We start from the raw sequence: 25504 nt of genomic DNA, 5'->3' as shown, positions 1-25504 counted from the left end.
TTTTACTGGAGCTTTTTAGATCCAATGTTTACATTTATCAATAAAAAGCATTTAATGACAAACTTCAATACATGCCAAAATCTGTGAAAAGGCCCTGTCAATCTTACAATATACTTAGTTCGAAGTTGATGCCTCTTATAACGTGTCAGATATGTACAAAACTTATAAAACCCAATAAAGGACATTTATTCCCAAAATACGGAAGTAATAGTTATACAAACACTAAATGAAAATACGTTCTATTTGGGTATGAAGTTGATAAAGGACGAATTCAAAACAAAAATAAAAGCAGGGAAATAACTCTAAAGGAAGCAGGAGTTAAAGGTAGTATGCGCACTCACCCCTTGCTATTGATCGACCTTACTACTAAGATTCGACTTGATACATATTTCAATTTCTCAGACATTCTCCGCACTAAACTGAAACGCAAACAATTACAAAGAATCATCACGCTAAAAATATGAGAGCATGAGTGACGGTTCTTGAGCACTTCATTCATATCACAACACACTCAAGTGCATCAAAAATGACTAGGGCACTAATCAAAGGGCCACAATCAAGACGCACCTTCCCAGACGACTTGATTCCCTTCCAGAGCGCGAAGTATACTGTTGTCATGACTCCAAGCAGACACAGGCACAGCGACCACTTGACGGCGCCGATGTCGTCAATGCCTCTTGACTTGTGAGATTCAAGCACGTTGTAGCTACAAAACAAGAGAGTTAAGCAGTGTAACCCTTTTGTTTTTATAGGAGGCTATAATAATAACGTAATGCTGCGCGAAAAATTCATTAACCCATTTATGCCTAGCGTGTAGAAAAAAAGTCCATAGCAAACAGCGTAGACCCAGATGAGGCGGCGTCTCATCAGGGTCTACGCTGTTTTCTTAAAGGGATCTTTTCACGGTTTGGTAAATTGACAAAATTTAAAAAAGTTGTTTCAGATTCGCAAATTTTCGTTTTAGTTATGATATTTTATAGGAAACAGCATTACTGGACATTTACCATAGTCAAATATAGCCATTATATGTATCTTTTGACGATTTGAAAACCTAAAAATTATAAAGCGTTGCAACGCGAAACGATTGAATAATTTGGAGAGTTCTGTTGTTGTCGTTTAAATTTACGAAACTACGAAGATTGCTTATATAAGGTATAAAATACTTAAATTGTGTATACTCGGCGGAATAGCCGAGAGGGCTAATGGGGTTTAACTTTAGCCTAACTCCAGGACTCCGGGGGTCACTGGTTCGAGCCCTGGTGCCGGCTACTTTTTTTCCTTTTATAATTTTATTCTTGATTTTTTACTGGAGCTTTTAAGATCAAATGTTTACATTTATCAATATAAAGCATTAAATGACAAACTTCATAATATGCCAAAATCTGTGAAAAGGCCCCTTTATGGAATTTTTGTAAGAAATATTCTAAATATAGAAATAAATATACTAGAAATCCCTTATTTTGGAAATAAAATGATCCAATTTAGAAGGATGGAAGAGTCCACTAGGCATAAATGGGATAAGCAGGGCACTATAATTTCAACATTAAATTTATTATGTAGAATTTCTATTGCGAGCATGTTATATCGATTGCGAAACCAATTAAGAAATGAATAACATCATGCAAGAAAAAAAAATCTGAGTAATTTGTTTGAATGCAACAGTATTCCAATTGATTATAAATGAACAATCAAAACATTTTAGACCAACCGCCCCATTGACGTAAGCAAATTATAAACGTTTAGGTATTAACTTAACACACAATCATTTACTAAATTACCAACTAACATACGATCAACCGATGCCATCGCAGTTTGAATACTTTAATATCAACATATAACATAACAAATAATCAATTCTATTACAAATATTTTGCTCAAACCGGTTTCAATCTAGGGCGTGAGAATGCGATTATAAAGGACAAATCTACGCTATTAAAGGACCATGCCGCGCTATTCCATTTAAATGGGACTATTATATAAACGGTTTAATTCAACTATATAACACTATACAAACTTATCAGTGTTGACATTTGCCAAATTTCCGTATGAATGAATGGAATGGAAATAGGTCATAAGTTTGGCGAGTTTCCAAAACGCGGGGTAAGGCATATTCTAGGATTCTACTTGTATCATAGTTATCAATCCTGTATGATTGTCTCCTATACGATAGATTTATTTGATAAATGTTAGAAGTTACATAGTAATTAAACCGATAATTAATGTGTTCGTTTATATGAAACGCGTTCTGAGAAAACGGGGCTTAATAAACGTGCACAAAGTGTCATCCCAGATTAACCTGTGCAGTCCGCACAGGCTAATCAGGGACGACACTTTCCGCTTTTATAGTATTTTTCGTTTAAAGGAAGTCTCTTCAACACGAAAATCCAATTAAGGCGGAAAGTGTCGTCCCTGATTAGCCTGTGCGGACTGCCAGGCTAATCTGGGACGACACTTTAACCACATGCATTATGCCCAGTTTTCCCAGAATGCGACTCATATATAGATCAAGGTTAAAAACGTAATTTGCGTAATTGTATATGGGAATGAACGCGAATCACAATATTAATCGATGAAGTATGTTCACGTTAAAACATGTCATGGGGGTGTAGGTAATAGACATATATTTATTGTAGATGTACACATTATTTCATTATGTTATCAAATATTAGTATGCGTCATATTAATATGGGACGTGCTGTGGGAAAAGGTGGTTTAATGCATGTACGTAAAGTGTCGTCCCAGATAAGCAAGTGAAGTTCTCACGGGCTTAAAAGGAATAATACTTTCCGCTTTTATTATATTTTCGTATAAATAAAAGTTTATTTTCCGCAAAAATCCCGTGTAGGCGGATAGTGTTGTCTCTGATTAGCCTGTGCAGTCTGCACAGACTTATCTGGGAAAACGCTGAACGCACACGCATTTTACCCCCTTTTCACAGGGCGCGGCTCATATATTTAGGCGCAGCTGTCAATGATGGATTCTTGCATAGATTTCATGCGATTATTTGAGCCTTGTTCTGTGCAGACTGGGCATTATGTATGTGCGTAAAGTGTCATCCCATATTAGCCTGTGCAGTCCGCACAGGCTAATCAGGGACAACACATTAGGCTTTTAATGGTATTTTAAGTTTCAAGGAAGTCCCTCCTTCCTTACCGAAAATCAAGTTTAGGCGGAAAGTGTCGTCCCTGATTAGCCTGTGCGGACTGCACAGACTAATCTGGGACGACACTTTACGTAAATGCATTAAACCCAGTTTTCTCAGAACAAGGCTCATTATATGCCGTGGGAACAGAGCTTTCCAATAAAATTGCGCAATCGTTCATCTTTTTGAAATGCAATTATACAACAACGGTTGTTTCAATGGTGTACTTCATGGGGTGTGAAGTAGCTTACTACATAACGGTATTATCTGCCCGTAACATTTAGGTTGTGAATGTTTGTTGAAAATGATAAATTGTATATGTTTTTCTACTTTTTAACAAAGTTCTAGCAAAGATATATTTATACACATAATGTGTATAGATCTTTGTTTTAAATAATTCTGCCAAGAAGCAAATTTGTTCTTGCTTACAGTTCCATTACTAATTGTATTTAAATGGTATTGCTGATTGACTATTTTCTTTCCAACCCGTTAATTTATTTTACTATCTATAAAAAGCGCGCGACGACGGTGGATATACAAATGCGTTAATTGTTCCTGTACGTGATCATGTGCCTTCTATTAATGACGAGTGTTCAAGCTGCACTATTAATTTAGACATATTTGTAGGTGCACCTTCATAATAGTAACTACTTCTTTAGTTAAACACATGCTTTGTCATGCTTGTAGCGCCGTTAAATGTCGCATCGCCGTTATATGTCGCAGGCTACGAGATTTGTCGCATCCTACTGACGATAAATGTCGCAATTTTAACGATAAATGTCGCAAAAATTTCAACTGCCGATATATATGGCGCAACATTAACGATAAATGTCGCACACCTTTGTAAGTCATGTTAAAAACGAAAACTTGAAGTAAAATGACTTAAACTTTAAGGTTAGATTTAAATTACCCGACGAAGTTCTTAAAGCCGACTTCCACAAGAATGGTCAGTTTTTAGTTAGTATTGTCCGAAATGGTCAGTTGTGGTCAATATTGACCCAATCAATTCTTATAATTCTTGGCTCAAGTAGCCAGTTGTTGATTTCCCAGTGCTTAATGGACTGCTGCTATCAAGATTGGCCAAAGTCTGTAAGATGTGATAAAACTGTAACATTATTAGAGCAACACAAATTACGATAAAATTGTATTGAATATTGTATGTTAGTTACATGACTGTAGTACATGTATCATTATCTTAGTTAATGTATTACTATTTTGCAGACGCACTGGCATATGTTGCAGTTTGTACTGGCATACTGATGAACTGACTGAAGAGTAATATGTTCTTTTTTTTATTTTTTCAATATCGTTGCCTTCAATTAATGCTTAATATACAGGCAGCGGTATTCTATGTCGCCGATTCACTGGCTCGCTGCAGAGTATCAATCTGGTGAACAATATCTCATCCCCGTTTATCATTGAACTTAGCCTTCTGTTAGTTATTTCCTTTAATTAATTGAATGTAAAAGTTTTTGGATAGAAACAGTGTCAAATATCATCCTCCGTACACAGTAATTTTGGTTTATTAGATTCCCGATCCTTTTGGAATTGGAACTCGTACTCTTTAAACTAACCAATCACGAAAATGGCCGCATTTACACTAAACATATATATATAGAGTTCTCGTTTCATATCTTTTTTTACAGACATTTATTTTTTACAAATTTTTATCTATGGAAGAGCGCCATGAAATGTAAGTGATTTCAGCCAAGTTAAAATTGGGACGGTTTAAAACGAAGTTAATTAAATTGAAAATACTTTCATTTAAGTCATATTTTAAACTTAGTTTTAGAAACACTATATACAGCAAAAATACCAAGAAATAGACAGATTTACCGTTTACTTTTTGAAATAAAAATGCAAAATGCAACATTCGTGTTTTCAGCAATAAATCACCCAATTTAGCCATAACGTTGTTTTAATTTTAAAAATTGAAGGATGTGCATCAAAATTTTAACATATTTAACAATAAACATAGTTATATGGTATATTAAATCAAATTACGTTAGAAAAGAAATAAAACGCGTCGCAAAAATTTATGCGATGTCGGCAGGATTCGAATCTGCGCGGGAAGATCTCAAGTTTTCTAATCCATCGCACTAACCACTCGACCACAACAACTTCACAGTAGTGCAAGCTTAAATTAAATATGCATAAGTAAACAGGTAAAAAGGCTTTTCAATCTTTATAGAAATCGCGAAATCGTTTTTTTCAGATGATATTTGGATCAAAGTCAATATTTATTGTGAAAATAATGTATTCTAAAGGAATTACGTAAACCTATATCAAAATTCGAAGTTTGAAAAAAAAATGCATCTCTCGGAAATAACCGATCATTGAAGATCGGCAATGATCGTAAAATAAATCGCAGGAAATCATTAGGGGTGCGCTACCTTAAGAAGAGAACCCGTAATTTCTGGCAGTTTTCATAGAAATGCATTTTCCTTTGCCCCATAATTACCCAAAGAACTGAGCACGGAGGTTGGGACCAGAGGTCCCGGTGTGATCCTGGATCGATGATTTTATCCAAGAATATTCGCCTTCTATCGCTGATTCAAAGATGGCACAGCTGTCAGTCTCCAGCAGAAATACCGAGGCATTCACATGTTGTTCTACCCAGACGGTTCCTATCAGATTGACCTTATATAACGAAACTTGTCGAAACGGCCTTAAACCCAAAGCAAAAACTTACGGGACCCTCGCTTTTCCGATTTCCGACAAATTTAAAACAAGGATTTTGTCATTTTTGACTACAGCTTAATGTGTTTGGTCGAAAATGAATAAATATGACCGCTTCGGTCGATCTTCACAGCAGCTGACAATTATGGACAATACTGACCACAACTGACCATCTCGGACGATACTAACTAACAAAAGCTGTCAGAAGACAGCGCGCTCGATTATTTGAGTGCTTGGCAGTATAACGTAAGGCATCATGCGGAAATTGTTCATATTCAATAATTTATTAGGCGATCTTTCAAAAATCAAAAAGGAAAAAAAATAATATTATGTTGTTTGTTTTTTTTTGGGGGGGGGGGGTTGAGAGGGGATATTATGTGGGGTGTGGTCATTTATTTGACGATCTTTCAAAAATAAAAATAAAAGGAAAAAACAAAAATTGGGAGGGTAAGGGGGGTAGGGGGGCTGAGAGGGGGGTATAATGTGTGGTGTGGTAATTTATTAGATGATGTTTAAAAAAATTGGGGGGGGGGTAGGGGTGGTTGGGGTGTGAGAGTGGGGTATAATGTGGGGTGTGGTAATTTATTAGATGATGTTTAAAAAAAATTCGGGGGTGGTGGTTTGGGGGGAAGGGATTCTGGATAGGGGCGTGGTGTATTGTTTGGGTGGAATCCATTGTGGTATTCAGATAAGTGTTGTTTTGTCAAAGTAATAATAAAATGTGATCATAAATAAAAAAGTTATGGCAATTTAAGCAACATGTTCAATTATCTGAGTGTAAATGGGCAAAATTTTTTGTAAAAATGCTTGATACAGTGGTCTGCTCTTATAAATAGGTTGGGGTCATATTGGTAACCAAGTATGCAACATATAAAAGCAATATGTCAAAGATATAGGAAATATTTGAGGTAGTACGCAAACTTTAACATAGATTCATCAATAATATGCATATTCTAAGTATAAAAGGGGCAATAATTATGACAAAATGCTTGATAGAGTTGTCTGCTCTTGTTTATAGGTTGGGGTGATGTTGGTGAACAAGTATGCAAAATATGAAAGCAATATATCAAGGGACAATGAAAATAAATGGGATAGTACGAACACTTTAACATTTGCTGCATATTCTAAGTGTAAAAGGGGCCATAATTATGACAAAATGCTTGATAGAGTTGTCTGCTCTTGTTTATAGGTTGGGGAATGTTGGTAAACAACTATGCAAAATATGAAAGCAATATGTCAAGGGACAATGAAAATATTTGGGGTAGTATGAAAGCTTTAACATTTGCAAGCTAAAGCTAACTCTAACGCTAACGCAAACGGAAACGCCGACGCCGGGGTGAGTAGGATAGCTCCACTATATATATTTCATTTATAATAGTCGAGCTAAAAACTGACCATTCTGGTGGAAGTCGGTCCAAATAAACCTCGTCGGTTAAGCTAGATCTAACCTGAAAGTTTTAGTCAATTTTGCTTCCAATTTTCATTTAACATGACTTACAAAGGTGTGCGACATTTATCGTTAATGTTGCGACATATATCGGCAGTTGAAATTTTTGCGTCATTTATCGTTCAAGTTGCAACACATATCGTCAGTAGGATTTGCGACATTTATCGTTCCTTGCTACATTTATCGTCAACGTTGCGACAAATCTCGTAGCCTGCGACATATAACGGCGATGCGACATTTAACGGCGCTACACTGCTGTTCCAGTATAAAAAGCGTGGAGCAATATTCTATTTGTTATATGTAACTGTTAATATTCGTGCGAGGGTGAGACACTAATGATCCTATTATGAGTCGCGTTCTGAGAAAACTGGGCATAATGCTTGTGCGTATAGTGTCGCCCCAGATTAGCCTGTGCAGTCCACACAGGCTAATCAGGGACGACCCTTTCCGTTTTTATGACATTTTTCGTTTAAACGAAGTATCTTCTTAGCAAAAATCCTATTTAGGCGGAAAGTGTCGTCCCTGATTAGCCTGTGTGGACTGCATAGGCTAATCTGGGACGACACTTTACGCACATGCATTATGCCCGGTTTACTCAAAACACGACTCATATAATGAATTTAGTATGCAGCATCCCTATAGATTGGACATGCTTATCGGAATAAGATCGTTCCGGTTCATTGGTTATGAAGGGGGTTGTTGCCACTTTCTTATAAACATGTCATCTTATAATGAATATTTCTGCGTTTTAGCGCGAGATCGCATTAAATATCATCCGAATTCGAAAAAAAATATGTGCACGTTCATTTTAGGGTGGAGATGCGCATATTGTCAGGTAATTACGTCCGTGCATTTATTTCAGATAGTTACTGCCCTTTGAATTATATTTCATTTCCGATCTCTACATGTATGATCCCAATCACACCAACCAATCAACCTTTCACGATGAAATGGTAAACGCAATACCCATATAGTGTGAACGTACCTACAGTGTCATTTGTTCTAATCAAGTGTTTTTTAATATAATTATTACCGCTTAAGTAATAGTTTTATCCACGCTATTATCTCGTATATTGACAGAGCTCATCATCGACACGCATCCATCATATTCATGTTTTCAATTAAGTGTCGTGAGAAGTATGCTCACGAAATTCACTTAATGTGTGTGTCTTTGTTACGAGTATGTGTTGTGCGTCTCGTGAATTGGTGCTGTGGTAATAAGACAATTAATTCCTTTCAATACTTATACGACCACGTGCTTCAATACAACTTCTATCCGCGTAGTGAAGCTAAAGTTCCTTTATTGTTAACCCTGTACATCATCGAAATGTATTGATAGTATAATGCACCTAGCTTGAATACATAATGTTCAATACGAAGGGGTCAATAATTTCGAGATCTGAATACATATGACAGGTATAAAAAGAGTTCATTTGATCTTAGTTTCAACCTATTTACCGGTATTTAAGTTTGATTGCGCCAAAAAAATAAGCTCACTAAATTAGTGTTGTTAATATACTTAGATGGTCATCCTCGTCATGTTACATGCTAAGATGACATTTAATACATATCCGACTATAACAACCAACAAAAGATTACCATAGAAATAATATCCATAATCCTTTATAATTTTATGTTGCAAGTGATTACGCACAATCATGCAAAAACGTACATGTCAAAAGTAATCTAATAGAAAATCGACAGAAAAGATCATCTTAATTCTATAAATTATTAATATAAAAACGTATATTAAAAAAGTAATCGATCCATTGTAGACTTTTCATAGCAGCAAAGCTTTAAATAACTTTTCAACATTGATCGTTGTTTATTGTTGCAGATTCGAAACTTATCTTGGCTCTAAAAGCTAGAAAATTAAAACGAACCGTTTCTACATCCTTTCAATTTTCGACAGATATTGGCCTACACTAAAATCAAGTCAGATAAAAGTCAGTAATACACTCATTGAAAAATCGTGCGACATTTGCGTTCAGATGGTTTATTCACTACGATACAATTTCATCTTATTATACTACCATGTAATTAAGGCGTAGGGAATGGGTATACTTTAAGTAGCTTTTCATCATTTATACTTATATTCTTCATGTATGTGTTCAGTTTTCAGTTCAATCATTTATATCGATACGCCATCCTTGTCAAGACTCAGAAAAAATACTAATGAGATGGCACTCCTTGCAATAAAGCAAAATTTACAAGCTTAGTGTCAGTTACGCGGATTTCTCAAAGACATAAAATTCCAGGCTTACAATAGTCTCGGAGGCATCACGTTTTACGGGTTACCCAGCGTTAACGGATAGCACACGCCGACACGCCATTCTATCTTTTCATAGAGATAATGTCATCTCAAAGATATACGGGAGCAAAAAGTCAGAAAGTGATGCCGCCACTAGGCTTTAAGTTTTTTTTTTCAATTTTCCGCTAAAAAGTGCTTTTTCGGTAATTAATTAGTTATTGACGTTTGTACTTTCTTTCCGAGATACTCATACAGATTTGTGGCTTTTATATCATGCTTTCAACTGTAAGTCATGCTTTTAACTGTTTCGTCTGCAAACAATGTGTCTGGCAGGCGATCATGAATACACAACACATATTACATCACATAAATTACATCACTTTGAGAAACTGTCCATACGAATCAATCACACAAGTGAACCAGCTTAATTTTTTTTTGAGAATCGCGTTTTTTTATTACTTTACTTTTCTCGTTTTTCATTTCATACAAAGACTCGTATCATTCATTGTTTACAAATATTATAACTTTATTACTGATATATTCAATAAAGAGAACTATCCTTTATATAACTTTGTGACGCTGAAAAACATCACAAAACAAAGAAACATTGAACAGACGTCAAATATCATATCATATATCGTCATATTTCTGTACTCAACATAATTATAGCAAACCTAGTTTTATGTTGTAAACCTACGCTTTTAGGACCATGAACATACACACAAAACAGTATAATGCCAGTCCGACTTAACACTAAGACTTCAACGTGTAAACAAAACCGATACACTTCAATATTTACTTATAAGCAATACTACAGCTTGCATACCATACAGACACTTGAATATGTACTTATAAGCAATACTACAGCTTATATTTTATACAGGCACATTTTAATATTTATACCCCCACAAACGAAGTGTAGGTGGGTATTTAGAAGTGAACTTGTCTGCTGGTCTGTCGGTCTGTCTGTCGGTCGGTCCGTATTAAGTGCCCGCTCTCTAATTCAAGTTGTTTTCATCCGATCTTCACCAAACTTGGTCAGAAGTTGTATCTAGCCGATGTCTAGGTCAAGTTTGAATATGGGTCATGCCGGGTCAAAAACTAGGTCACGGGGTCACTTAGTGCGTTTTAAACATTCAGCATGTTGTTCGCTATCTAATTCAAGAAGTTTTCATCCAATCTTCATCACACTTGGTCAGAACTTTTATCTAGATGATCTCTAGGACAAATTTGAACATGGAACATGCCGTGCCAAAACTAGGTCACGGGATCACTTAGTGCGTTTTTTAACTTTGAACATTCAGCACGGTATCCGCTCTCTAATTCAAGTAGTTTTCATCCGAACTTCACCAATCTTGATCAGATGTTTCATCTAGATGATCATAAGGCCAAGTTCGAACATTGGCCTTGCCGGGTCAAAATCTAGGTAACGGGGTCACTTAATGCGTTTTACACATTCAGTATGGTTTCCGCTCTATATTTCAACTACTTATCATTCGCTCTTCACCAAACTTGGTCAGAAGTTGTATCTAGATGATCTCTAGGCCATGTTAGAACATGGGCTATGCCGGGCCAAAAACTAGGTCACGGGGTCACTTCGTGCGTTTAGCTCTAGTTCTACTTATTAGCAATACGTTAGATTGTATTCTGTACAGACACACTTAAATAATTACTTATTAGCAATATGACAGCTTGTATACTATTCAGACACACTTTATTATTAATTTAAAACGAATACTACACCTTGTTTGTTATACAGACACATATTTGCTTACAAGCAATACTTCAGCTTGTATTATACAGGCACATGTTAATTTTTACTTATAAGCAATACTACACAGTCTTCGAATTAGCCTATAAGCCCGAAGCTCGAGTCGATTCTTGGGCCGGTCGGTCGATCCTAAATGCTTATAAAATAGCCCGATCGGTCGATTAAATATTTGAGCGTCATATTAATGACCTAATTTATACGCGTTTTTAAGAGGCACGATTAAATTTGCTATTTAAATGCCTAAAGTGACGTTATACGTTTAAAAGCATGCGGCCGCCATTTTTCTAAACTGTCGTGTAAACATCCGGGTATGTTGCTATTTAAAGTAATGATGCAATTGACACCCAATCAAGAACAGGTTATTCAAACTGAATATGCGTAGATCATGTTCCGGGATGTTCGCGCATCGGGCACTTTGTAATGTTTTAAAATAATGACCAATCAAGAAGCGTATTTAATTTTAGAAGCGTTTTCCGAAAATGTATTTATAATTCATGAAAAATGGACGAAGTAATTTTTCAATCAGAATAAAAGAGTCTGTAAGGGATATTGTACGCATTGGGTTTAAACAAATTGATCCTTATTACAGTTAGGTTTCCATGTGTTTTAATCAATTATTCTTGCGTATTATAAGACAATTTTTCAGCGTATTTTTAATAATTGTAGTACTTTCGTTTATTCTGTAATCTCGTTCTGCTACGTGACCTACTTTGCTACTTATAATCTGTTTACGAATAAACAATACTTTTCACGGTTGACACATGCTTATTAAAACATCAGGAGTAAATTAAAGAAGCAGACATTGTCACTTGGCAGATTGGGCAATTAACACACCCAGTGGCCTTTTGTTCTGAAGCCACATGCTGACAATTCAGAAATTCACCGGCGATTGTCCAAGTAATAATACGATAATAATCTGTTATTTTAATACGTTGATGTATTTTTGAAGTTCTTCGGATATTTTTAAACATGATAATAATTCGATTGCTTTAAAATAAAACCAAACACCGGTCCAACTGATTAATGGAATCATTGAATGAGAACATGTGTAATAATAAAGTTACAATAAACAGCATAATTATCTGGTGCATTTTGTATAAAATGCATTTCAAAAGGAAAAATAATACCCTTTATTACTTTAATCACATTCATCTGTTTTTACTAATGGAAGAAGACTTTCTGATTTTAAATAACTATTTTGGTGCTCCTGGCCAAAAATGTCATAACATTTAAATTGACCTCGGGCTATAGAACATGTCTTCGGGCTATTCAAAATTCCATCTTATTAGCCCGAAGGGCTATTTGGCTAAAATATTTAGCGTGAAGACTGACTACACCTTGTATGCCATACATTCATGCTTTATTATTAACTTATACGCAATATTACAGCTTGTAAACACACTTTAATATTTACCTATAACGTTTTAAGCAATACTACAGCTTGTATAATATATAGAAACGCTTAAATTTTTACATATTAGTAAGACTAACGCTTGTATACCAAAACACTTTTAAACATGCGTAGTAAAGGTGCTAGGCCTAGAGCTTGGGATCAATTTATTTCCAAAATTATGGATGTCTAACAGCGCAGACCCTGATGAGACGCCGCATCATGCGGCGTCTATTGTGAGTCTACGCTGTTTGCCAATGCCTTTTTTCTAGACGCTAGGCATAAATGGGTTAATCATGAGTAGAACACATACTGATCATGAGGATTACAGTTCGTTTGTATATAAACTTTTAATCAGGATTTCAGCTTGTCCTGTATGTATATGTACTTATTAGTATGCCTACAACTATTCCTAAATATATGTATGTTTATAAATATATATGTACTAATCACTTGGGCAAGAGGACGTACCATAAGTATATGTAATTATTATAAGGTCTAAAGCTCAACCTTTATGTGTATGAACTTATATTAAGGGATTCAGTTCGTTCAATATGTATACGTACTTATCATTAAAACTACAGCTTCGGTTACTTCGATGAAATGTATACACACAAAGAATTATATTAACTATATTTTAATAAAATTACCTGCTTTGCATTGGTAAAGATTGTTTAAAGAATAAAATCACCATGTTGGTAGTATAACCCTATACTTATTTATTAATAATTAAAAAAAACATGTGTATATCTCAACTTTAACCTGGGGTTTTGACACCGTTGTGTAAACCTACCGCAATCAAATGCAGTACCCACATAGCAGCGGGGTTGAGAATATAATTGTACAGGACTACAAAATTGGGCCACTATTCTTGGTCTTTCAATGGTTTTTGTAAAATATACTTAGATATGACATTACGTCTTAACTATCAAATACGTTGAAATAAACTGTTTAATGGTCGAGTTTGCTAACTGTACGTTATATACCCTTTCTTCGATTTTGACGGTTGCCACCATAATGACACAACTTTTATTGAAACAAATGACAGTTAGTTCATTTTAGCATCAACTATTTCAGTTCGATTTTACGGTCCAATTCTGATTGGATTTGCAAAATAAAATTAAATGTTATAAAAAATAGCCGTTTTTACATATAAACGCGATTAACATTCACACGCTTTCCGCTGTATAAGAACGATTTACAAGATAATTCAGCTCTACTCACATTTTACTAACAACGTGTTGACATTTATTGAAATACGTTATGAATGGAAAAGCCTACGATCATATTGAGCGAGTTTCCGAAATACGGTTAATATACTTGTTCACAGTTTACTACCGATATCATTCGTTTCAATAAACGTATTAGAACAGGTAAGGAATACGCTATGTATGCCACCTACGTGAGCGATTAGTTTTATGTAAATGATTATTTAGATAGTAATTAAATTAGAACAATACAATGTGTGTTGCTTTGTGTAAACATGTGGAACCAAAAAGTAGTTGACGTAATGTACTGCTGGGGGAAACAGAATACATTGTAAAATAATGATAACATTTTACAGGAATATCCTAGGTAATGTACATACCAGATACATTTTCTTTAACCCATTTATGCCTAGTGGACTCTCCCATCCTTCTAAAATTGGATCAATTTATATCCAAAATTAGGGATGTCTAGTATATTTATTTCTATATTTAGAATATTTCTTACAGAAATTCCTTTAAGCAAACAGCGTAGACCCTGATGAGACGCGGCGTCTCATCTGGATCTACGCTGGTTGCCAATGCCTTTTTTTCTAGACGCTAGTCATAAATGCATTAAACATGTACACATTCTTTGTAAGGTAATTATTTGTTATGATTAAACTCAAAGGTTACAGCCGAAATGACCAGAAAGGAGGATGAATGAATCTTAAGTTTGTTAAAATTTAAAAACATAAGTATCACTGTTATTGTTGGCTTATAAAATAATGGAACACACATTATTCTTTGCAAATACTGGGATGATTGTATAGAACATTCGAGTGCTAAACGATTATTTCGATGGAACGATTATTGTCGTACGAATGACAGAACGAACTTTTGCCGAAGCTAAATAAGTAAATTTTGACTCGATTGTCTCCAAGATTTTATTTAAATTATGCTAATTAGACATAAAATGGAAAATAAATCTAATATAACTTTTGTAGTTAAAATAATTGAGAAGCGTCCAGAGAAAAGGGGGTTTAATGCATGTGCGTAAAGTGTCGTCCAATATAAACCTGTACAGTCCGCACACGCTTATCTGGGACGACACTTACTGCTTTTATGTCATTTTCTGTTTAAAGGTAGTCTCTTCTTAGCGAAAATCCAGTTTAGGCGGAAAGTGTCGTCCCTGTTAAGACCATGCGGACTGCACAGGCTAATCTGGGTCGACACTTTACGCACTTGCATTAAACCCCCTTTTCACAGAGCGAGGCTCTAACAATTCATCATAGTTTTGGGTATCTTTAGCTTGTTAACATTGACAGTCTGATGTCTGAACTCCTTAGATTCAAAATCAACGAGTCAATATTTCCAAACAGACAACAAATGATCATGATTTTAAGGTTTTTTCCCTAAAGTATAAGACTTCAATACGCAATAACAGGTGCACACACTATTAAATAGAATTTTCAATTGAATATAATTTGCAATAAACATCAAATAGAAATCAGCCATTTCTTACTGGTTTTAAGCTCCACAAAACCCTGCTATTGTTTCAATACTTATCGTTGTAAAGTATTGCAAATTAAAACATCTGCATGACGGTTAACTTTATATAATATCCCCAGGCTCTAGATCAGCCAGAGATAGACCAGATATTGGCATCCACTCAAAGAAATACCAAGTAATATAGTACACCAGATTATGCAATACTTGATAAGTCGTGTTTAGAGCACATCTATTTATAATTATAAAGTGGTATTTACTCTAATAATATAACCGTAATTGCAATTATTCCTCTTATTAATAATAATTTATAGCTACACGGGTCATGCTTTTAATTCTTTCTTTGTCGATCTGCACATCTGTAACCGATGAATGAGAAGTAGGTCTACTTAAATGCAGCGATCATCTTGTTATTCGTGTAGCGTTCATCGTGTTATTCATTCATCGTTCATCGTGTTATTCGTTTTTGTGTTACTCGTATTATTAGTGTAGCGTTTGTCTTGTTATTTATGTAGCATTCATCTTGTTATTTGTGTAGCGTTAATCTTGTCATTCGAGTAGCGTTCATCTTGTTATTCATGCAGCGCTCATCTTGTTATTCATGCAGCGATCATCTTGTTATTCGTGTAGCGATTATATTGTTATTTGTGTAGCGTTAATCGTGTTATTTATTCAGGGATTATATTGATTTTCGTGTAGCGTTAATTTTGTAATTCGTGAAAAGTTCATCGTGTTATTCGTTTTGCGTTCATCGTGTTATTCGTTTGTGCGTTTCTCGTAATATTATTGTAGCGTTCGTCTTATTACTCATGTAGCGATCATCTTGTAATTTGTACAGCGTTCATTTTGTTATTCGAGTAGCGTTCATCTTGTTTTTCGTGTCGCGTTCGTCGTGTTTTTCGTGTAGCCCTCATCGTCCTATTTGTTGTTGGGTTACTCGTATTATTAGTAGCGTTCATCTTGTTATACATCTAGCCTTCATCTTGATGTTCTGATCATCTTGCAATTCGTGAAGCGTTCATCTTGTTGTTTTCTGTTTGTACCGTATTTTGTTATTCGTTTAGCCAGCATCAACTGAGAAGACGCTAGATCTCACTTTATTTTTGCTCAATAATACGAGGTAATAAGCGTTTCCATTTCCCGATAAAGTGGTAATATCGCTAATAAATTGCGTATTTGAGAAAGTACTCAAATACGGATTTTTGATTTGTATTTAATGGTTTATTCATCCTCAAACAATGTGTCTGGCAGGCGATGACGCATTAAGATTGACAAGTATCTATAACCATTTTCAACCCCACAAGAACCAGATTCGACTTGTAAATCAGAGAAATGGAAAATATTAATTAATGCTGCAATATTCTCTAAGGATTATGTTTTCAGTATTACTTTATGTTCCTATTATATATTGCATAAAATGATTTATGAAAGACATATTATGGAATATATATAATTTAAACATACATGTATATCTAAGGAATTATTGAACATGTAAATTTTGACGCTGGAAAACAATTATTAAGGCTCGTATAAAAACGTCATGGTTTTGTGTAAAAAACATAAGTAATTATCATTGAAAGACCGTAACAAACTGTAAACAATATATTATGGATTAAGAATAAAACCATGGTTGCTATTAATTTCGACATGATATCTTAATGTTAAAATAAAGTCAAGAATTTAAAATCAAGTGTTTAGAGAAACAGCCACAAAACAACCAATATCTTAATTAACCTGATATCATTTCGTACCTCGAAGGTCGGAGCGGAGTAAACGGTCCGAACTACTTATAATGCCATGTTCATGCTATTACGGAAAAACATTTTTGAACGGATGCAAATATGCTGTCTGTACACTTTGTCAATGCAAAGCCAACAGAGGTAATCGACTTATTATGAACAAAATTCTTATTTCAAATACTCGGTTGAATTGTAAATGAACTGAATGTTGTAATTTTACGAAGTACAATAATAATTTTCAATTTTCAACCTAATTTTTAAGACTAATTATTATTGAATACAATGTATCAGGATGCATGAATGAATGCTTTACGTGTATCCTGTCGTGCATATACATATTATATATGCATTGAAGACACATGAACAATTAACACAACTACAAATATAAGTATATACACGAAACTCCTTCAATGAAAGGCCGAATGAATACATATTATATGTTAATATAAGTATAGGTTTGGTAAAATATTTAAAAATATTTACTTGAGCAACTAGTTTTAATACTGAACAATTTTAACCTATTTATGCCTAGCGTCTAGAAAAAGGCCATAGCAAACAGCGTAGACCCAGATGAGACGCCGCATGATGTGGCGTCTCGTCAGGGTCTGCGCTGTTATCTTAAAGGAATTTCTGTAATAAATATTCTAAATACATAAATAAATATACTAGACATCCATTCTTTTGGAAATAAATTGATCCAATTAAGAATGATGGGAGAGTCCCCTAGGCATAAATGGGTTTATCATGCATAGCCCAATAGCTACTAAGGCCACAACTCGCGCACGTACTTGAAGTATTCCAGGGCGGAGGGGACGGACGTGTTGGCCACGAGGCTTGCGTTGAAACCGTGAGCGAAAGACACACAGTCTGGTGAGTTCCAGGAGTTATTGCAGCTCGCCCACGGAACTTCCGATCTGCGTCAAACAAGGCATATATGGGAGAGAACGTGGATTATCAATCAAAGCAATGTATTAAGTCATGGTATAAGTAGGGTTGTCCGTATCGGAATAAAACTAAACGTGTACTTGATTTGCCGAAGAGTTTGAAGAAATAATACAATTTATGTCTATTATATAAATTGAGTAAAACATATTGGTTTAAAATGGTCTTGCTTGTGGTTTTTCTTTGATTTTAACACACAGAGACAAATGTAAAATGCAAATGCAAGCGTTGACTAATAGTATAGGTATAAGTATGTAGAATTGTGATTCGAAATGCATGCATAAAGTTAATACAAATTATATATGAAATAACTGCCTTTACTTGGGCTATCTCACACAAATACACTGTTTATCCTTTTACTAAAGCCGAATCCATCGTATAGCAACACATCGTATACATTGAAGTGTTTTATATTTCGATTTTTAGCTTAAGTTCATTCGATTACCTTTTAAGAACGTATATATATATACTATCCACTTGACTTCTTTGTATCTTTGACGTACGCTCAAGCCGTTGACATGACCAACCAATGTAGAAAACATAGGACGAATTAAATATTAGAATACAATCAGCATCTCATGATCTTTACCCAACACGCATAGAGTGAAGACATTTTTAGCTGAGTGTTGGCTAATAATGTTAATCCCACTTTTACAGCGAATTCGGTTGATTAAAGCCCCGTTTATTAAATTTCATCTATAATCAACGGCACGCGCTACGTTGTTAGGCTACCTTGTAAACATATGTAGTTCCTTGTATATAACAACTAAATGTTATATTGATGTTATAAAACTTTTAGATTTGCAATTCAATATGAATAAACTTGTTATTAACAAGGCTATTGTCAAGCAATATGGTCCCCTACCGGCTCCACCATTTTTTTTTTGGTTGCCATAGCAACCACAATTTTTGACGTAGGAAAAAAATGAAATGACGTGCATATATCCATATTGCCATCTATCCATATTCCAAGTTTCATGAAAAAAATATTAAGAACTTAAAAAGTTATCGCAGGATCCAGAAAACCACCATTTTCAGCAGTATTTCTAGTCTATTTGTTGCCATAGCAACCATAATTTTTGACGTAGGAAAAAAATGAGATGACGTGCATAATGTCCATATTGCCATCTATCCATGTTCCAAGTTTCATGAAAAAATATTAAGAACTTTCAAAGTAATCGCAGGATCCAGAAAAGTGTGACGGACGGACGGACAGACAGACAGACGGAGCGCAAACCATAAGTCCCCTCCGGTGAAACCGGTAGGGGACAATAACGCACGACTCTTTGTCACAGAACGATATTCTGATTTAAAAAATGAATATTTGATCAGCGGTTATTTTTGGAACGCGGAGTAATACACTGACCTTGGTTACACTACAGTCATTATCAAAGTACGACAAACACTAATGAAAACGCGAAACTAATTTTGTTTAAATAAAAAGGGTTACTGAATAAAAAGTGGGATAAATAGAATAATAGGTTAGTGTTGATTATAGATCAGGTTTATCATGCTCGGCACGAAAACGAAAAAGCACCCGCCAAGGCTCGTGCTTTTTGTTTTCTAAGCCTCGCATGATAAACCTGATCTATAATCAACACTAACCTATTATTCTCTATCTTCACTACTAGTATATTTCATATAGTGAAGACAATATTAGCTGAGAGTTGGCTAAAAATGTATTCACTACTGGTATATAATACTATATATTTATATAGTGAAGACATTATAAGCTGAGTGTTGGCTCATAATGTCTACATATTTTCATTGAAGCAATAATTTACCTGAAGGAGGCGACGAGGTAGTAGAGAGCCCATGCGATGATGGTGTTATAGTACATGCCCACAAGGATCGCTACCATGCAGGTAGCTACGCCCGCGCCTGAAATCAAACAGAGGACGGAATCGACGGACTATGATTACGATGAAATCACGATAAACCAAACTTCAGACGAAATGATATGTGAATACATTTACCGGAATTCTGATTGCTAAACTTATTAAACATATATTGAACTTAGTGTAGTCTTTGCTCAAGATCCATTTGTAGTACACTTCAGAAACTTATGGTAGCTTGTGTATTTCAATTAAAGTTCTAATAATCAAAAATGAGTGATCTACAAAAATCCAAACGATGATTACATGCCATTTATAAATATCAAGATTACAATCATGAACGTAGACATTTGCAAATGTCGCTGGTGAAAACCGCACACAGCTGCACTTGACCGCAAATACCAGAGTGTCATTAGCAGGCTAATAGCATGTACACGATTGCGATCTGCATGCCGAAACTGTGTCAAATACATGCCGATCATCAAAGCGCGGAAAATACTTATTTACAAATGGATCAGTTAAGTTCAATTTTTTATTTGATTGATATGTATACGAGCATGGGTATGAGTATGTCAGAAGATATTTATCCAACCAATCTTTATATAATAATTATCAAAGCGACGAAATCTTAATGTGTGCAGTATTTTTATTTAAAGGAGCTATATACCAGATTGACGAAGATTTTTTTTCTAAAATACCGTATTTTTTTTACAATTATTAGTTTATATTGATTAAAATATCACGTCTGGTATATTATATTACTTGAAAAAAGTTGTAAAGTTTTCATATTTTTAGTATAGTCGGTGGTAATACAATTTAACAATGTGAATACGAAGGTACGTCGCGAAAATAGGTGACATAACGATTTATACACTATAAATCACGCAAGTAGATTGATCAATATATATATATATATATATATATATATATATATATATATATATATATATATATATATATATATATATATATATATATATATATATATATATATATATGTCACTACGCATGCGCAATTTGCATTCCTTGGTTAACCGCGTGACGGTGATGATAAATCTACTTGCGTTATTTATAGTTAACTGATAGTTACCTGGTACACATACCCAGTACAATTTTGCTTTTTCATAAAATAGCATATTGATAACAATAAATTATTCATCAAATAACTATGTGTTCGGTGTTAGCAACTTGTGTTTTATGTCGATATGGTAACAAACCGTATTTTTAAATGAAGCATTATTTTAGACCTATTTGTGTCGTTCCATCAACTATAATCACGACATCACCCTCCAATATTTAACCTTATTGGACGAGCGTTCAACCAATATCACCCGTATTGGTCGATCTGATATATAACGAAAATCTCCGATTATTTCCAATTCACCTGTTAACGTATTCTTCACGAAAAACACTGCACGATGTTCAAATATAGCCTATTGCAGATCTACATTAATATGGTTAAAAGTAAACATTGCATTTTTGTATAGAAAAAATGAAACTACAGTTACTAAGGAAAGAAAGAATTCTTCATATCCACTACTTTCATAACAGACCACAAGCTATACACATACAATGATGAAAACTGGGATCACCGCATTGGAACGGTCAATGCAAAGCACTGGGGGTTAAACAGGTTTAAGAACTAGCCGAACCTCAGACGTACCCCAAATTTACTCACAAACAGAATGCGCCCGTGTATAAAGAAAATGAAGACATGAATTAAAAAACGTGAAACGAGTATTGAACGTTTTTGTATCCACTAGTCGTAAGTATTGGAAATTATTAAATGATTAGGGGATACGGTTTTAAGTATTTAGTAGAAACAGAAATATGATTCATGTATAAAAGATAGTAATATTTAGTAAGTAAGCGATAAACCTAAATACCTTTTTCAAAAACAAATGTTACTAAGATCGTATATGTTTCATGCACATAACAAAAATATATGAAGAAATGTATCGGGATACGGTCTGCTGCATTACCACAGCTAAACAATTCAAACTAATGTGGTTTAATAGAAAAGATAATGGGACTAAACATGTTTGAGGAGAGAAATTCCTGTTATTATCCACTACATTTGTAACAGAACACAGACAATAAATATAAGCATGCAATAAATTATTTTCTTTATTATTATTATTTCGGCGTATTTTGTGCGCGAAGCAATGCGTGAAGATTACGTCTTACACCGTCATTGAATATCATAAACATTCATTTTACCTTAGACGAGGACTTGACGACCACGGCTGTTATACTCACATTAAGCTTTCCTATAGGCACGTCCTATCTTGTATGTCAGATATGTCAGATATATTATCGTCAAAATATTCCACAGTATTGAACAAGCGGTATTAAATTACCAAAACATATATGTAACTCTTATTTTTTTATTTTTTAAACGATCTGAGAAGTTTCTCTGTACATGTAGACGTATATCCGCTTACCACAAAAATACTAATATCACAAAGGAAGTTGTTTAGTTTTCAATATCGAGGTTAGTTTAACAATTTAATACAAATTTATATATATTTTTAGAATCTATCAATTCTCAGATTATTACTTCCAGTCTAGCAATGTTCACTTTTTTCACAGCAAACACCTGTTTAATCTCTGTAAATGACCAATGGTTGTTCAACGCTTTAAGATTTTTTATTGTCATCACATCTTTTACCACAAATGCCATCAGACAGCCTTTGTTTATATGGCCATACTAATTTGTGTCTTGTTCTGACAAAACTGGGCATAATGCATGTGCGTAATGTGCTGTCCCAGATTAACCTGTGCAGTCCGCACAGGCTAATTAGGGACGACACTTTCCGCTTAAACTTGATTATCGGTAAGAAAGGACTTCATTCAAACTAAAAATACCATACAAGCAGAAAGTGTCGTCCCTGATTAGCCTGTGCGGACTGCACAGGCTAATCTGGGACGGCACTTTACGCACAAGCATTAAGCCCAGTTTTCTCAGAACAAGACACATTTGATCCCATGATTAGCGTCGATCTTTTAAACATACCAACTAGGCAGGAAAAGACATATGTTCCACGTATAAATGTAAACCTATAATTTCTTATAAATATCGTTATAAAACTCTCTTGAACTGCAATATGAATCCAAGGAATTATTTTGTAAAGCAAATAAACAACACCGGCAATGCCCGTTTAATTCAAAGCGATTTTGATTTGTTTGCGTTTAACGGTAATTTTTTAATCGTTTTTGAGTATGGTAAAGTTTTGTTTGAACTATTCCTCGTCGTTCGATTCTTTATCTTATTCATGTTCTGACAGGATAATGCTGATTGGTCTAACTGAAGAAATGGGGGGACTAGGACAAACTATTTCTTTAAACGCGAAGGCACTTTAAACAAAACTATTCGGATCGTTTATGCTGATGTCATTAAATGATAATCCATTGATAAAGTAGACAAAGTGGTATTAATTAAAACATCACTTATTGATACATAATTATAATGTGTCTCTAAAACAATGACATTCATTGCAATAACAACAAAGCAATCATCGCAGTAGTAAATATAATTAAAAAATAACTTTTGCATAATACAAACGTTGCTCAAAGTAATTAAGGTCGTATGGAAAATGAGGCAGTTTGAAGCTTTGATAACGTCTTTGCATCATTAAACTTTATTAATCTTTTTTTTTCTCATTTATTTTTCCATGTTTGATATTTATATTGACATCAATAACATTTGCAAATATAAAACATGGGTAATATAACATAAAAGACACATCCAGTCAAATTATTTTGAGATGTACATAAGTATTAGAAATATGCTACAGTGTAAACATTCATAAAAGTTTTAACACATACAACATATATTGTTACACAAAACACGCACACAGACATACACACACACACACACAAGCACACACACACGCATTCACACACAACAAACAATGTGTTTAGACGGTTCATGAAAAAATAAACATAACATTTTCAAACATGTTCAAATCATAATAAAAACAAGCTCTTAATTCTTGCTTGGGTTAAAGTTATACGTTAAGTTGACGTTTAATAAAAACATAAAACATACTAGTGTTAAGAGTATGGGCACATATGTATTCAAAGAGGTTATCTAAGTAGTATTGGTTGAAAAATATCTAATAAATTGGATCCATTTTTGATTATGTTTTTCTTGTTTGTTTTTAATGAGGGCAATTTCTGCCTCTGTCTGTATTTTTAGCTTGAGATAATTAATAAAAATATTGAAGTTTGGGATGCATTGTTTAATTTTCATTTTAAATATGAACGTTTTTATTAAAATTAATATAAAATTCAAAACATCGCTGTAAACTTTTTTGTCGATAGTGCTAAAAAAGGCCATTTCTTTGTTTAATTTTACTTCAATATTCACTTGTTTTAGAAAGTACTGCAGTTTTGTCCATAATTCTTGAATGTGAGCGCATTCCCAAAATAAGTGGTCAATTGATTCAATATCTGATTGGCAAATCTCGCACAAAATATAAAATATTATACATTTAATGAAATTCAATACTTATATGAAATGTTTTTTTTGGTATTATTCGAGATAAGAATTTATATTGGAAGTTACGCAGATATGTATCAATTGTTGACTTAAAAGGAGTTATATCTATAATTCTCCAGTCGGTATTTGCGTTTAAATTCAATTGTTTTTTCCATTTAATTTCAGTACTGTTGTCATTTGTAATTTGTGATTTTTGTTGTATACTTTAAAGTGTTTTGTTTGTTTGTTTGGTATTTTCTATTTCATTACAAAAAGTTTTTTTCTGGCAATGTTAATGTATTCATCCTTTGTGTATGTAATATTGTTCTATATTCGTTTGGAATCGCGGATAATAGTGAATAATAATAAATACAAAAACAAATACATAGCATTTATATAGCGCAAAAATTATTTACATGTTCTATTGCGCATCACAATATTACATATTCAGAATTACAACCAAAACTTATTAACGATATACATTTATGTTCGAGAACGTTAAAACAATCAACAAACAATTACTATTTTGGTTAGTAAAAACGCAGACTTCATATTAATCCTACAAGTACACTCATTGTTTGTAAAATTGTCCAAAGAGATGTGTTTTCAGCCTTGATCTAAAACTGGCTTCAGATTGACAACCTTTAAGATACTCAGGTAGATTGTTCCACCATTTTGGACCGACGACGGCAAGAGATCTGTCAGCAAGTTTTGTTCGTCTTTTAGGGATGTTGAATTTTGTGTCATTGTTTGACCTTAATTTGTATTGTCCTCGAGCAGGTACAAACAATTCTCTTATGTAAACTGGAGCTGTGCCATTGATTACTCGAACTACTACAACTAAAACTTTAAACATCACCCTGGCCTCTACAGGGAGCCAGTGTAATTTTTTTAGGAGATCAGTGATAGGTTCTTCACAAGATGCGTTCAGGACTACTCTTGCGGCATGATTTTGAACTTGCTGTAGTTTCTTGATTTGGTATGCGGGAATTTCCGTAAAAAGACCATTGCAAAAGTCTATATGCGAATGAACTAATCCATGTGCTAATGATGCAGTAGCCTTTTTTGTAAGATGTTTTCGTATAGCTTTGATATTGCGTAGTTGTTCATGTGCGATCTGACACTTCTTCTG

The 25504-nt window shown here is 34.2% G+C and overlaps 1 protein-coding gene across 2 annotated transcripts in view; it reads right to left on the bottom strand.

Moving 5' to 3' along the window:
- Nucleotides 1-25504, bottom strand: part of LOC127837399 (sodium-dependent serotonin transporter-like) — a 71499-nt gene that overhangs the window by 24420 nt on the left and 21575 nt on the right. For both annotated transcript variants that reach the window (XR_008029264.1, XM_052364410.1), the window contains exons 3-5: nt 19839-19935; nt 17901-18026; nt 568-706 (exon numbers count right to left, since the gene is read on the bottom strand). Coding sequence is in view for 1 of the 2 variants with exons in the window: in XM_052364410.1 (XP_052220370.1) it covers nt 568-706; nt 17901-18026; nt 19839-19935 (362 nt within the window). In the remaining variant the exon portion in view is untranslated. The remainder of the gene's footprint in view (nt 1-567; nt 707-17900; nt 18027-19838; nt 19936-25504) is intronic.

This window comes from Dreissena polymorpha, chromosome 1, assembly GCF_020536995.1.
Source record: "Dreissena polymorpha isolate Duluth1 chromosome 1, UMN_Dpol_1.0, whole genome shotgun sequence".
Taxonomy (NCBI): Eukaryota; Metazoa; Mollusca; class Bivalvia; order Myida; family Dreissenidae; genus Dreissena; species Dreissena polymorpha.
This window is presented reverse-complemented; position numbering and strand designations above follow the sequence as displayed.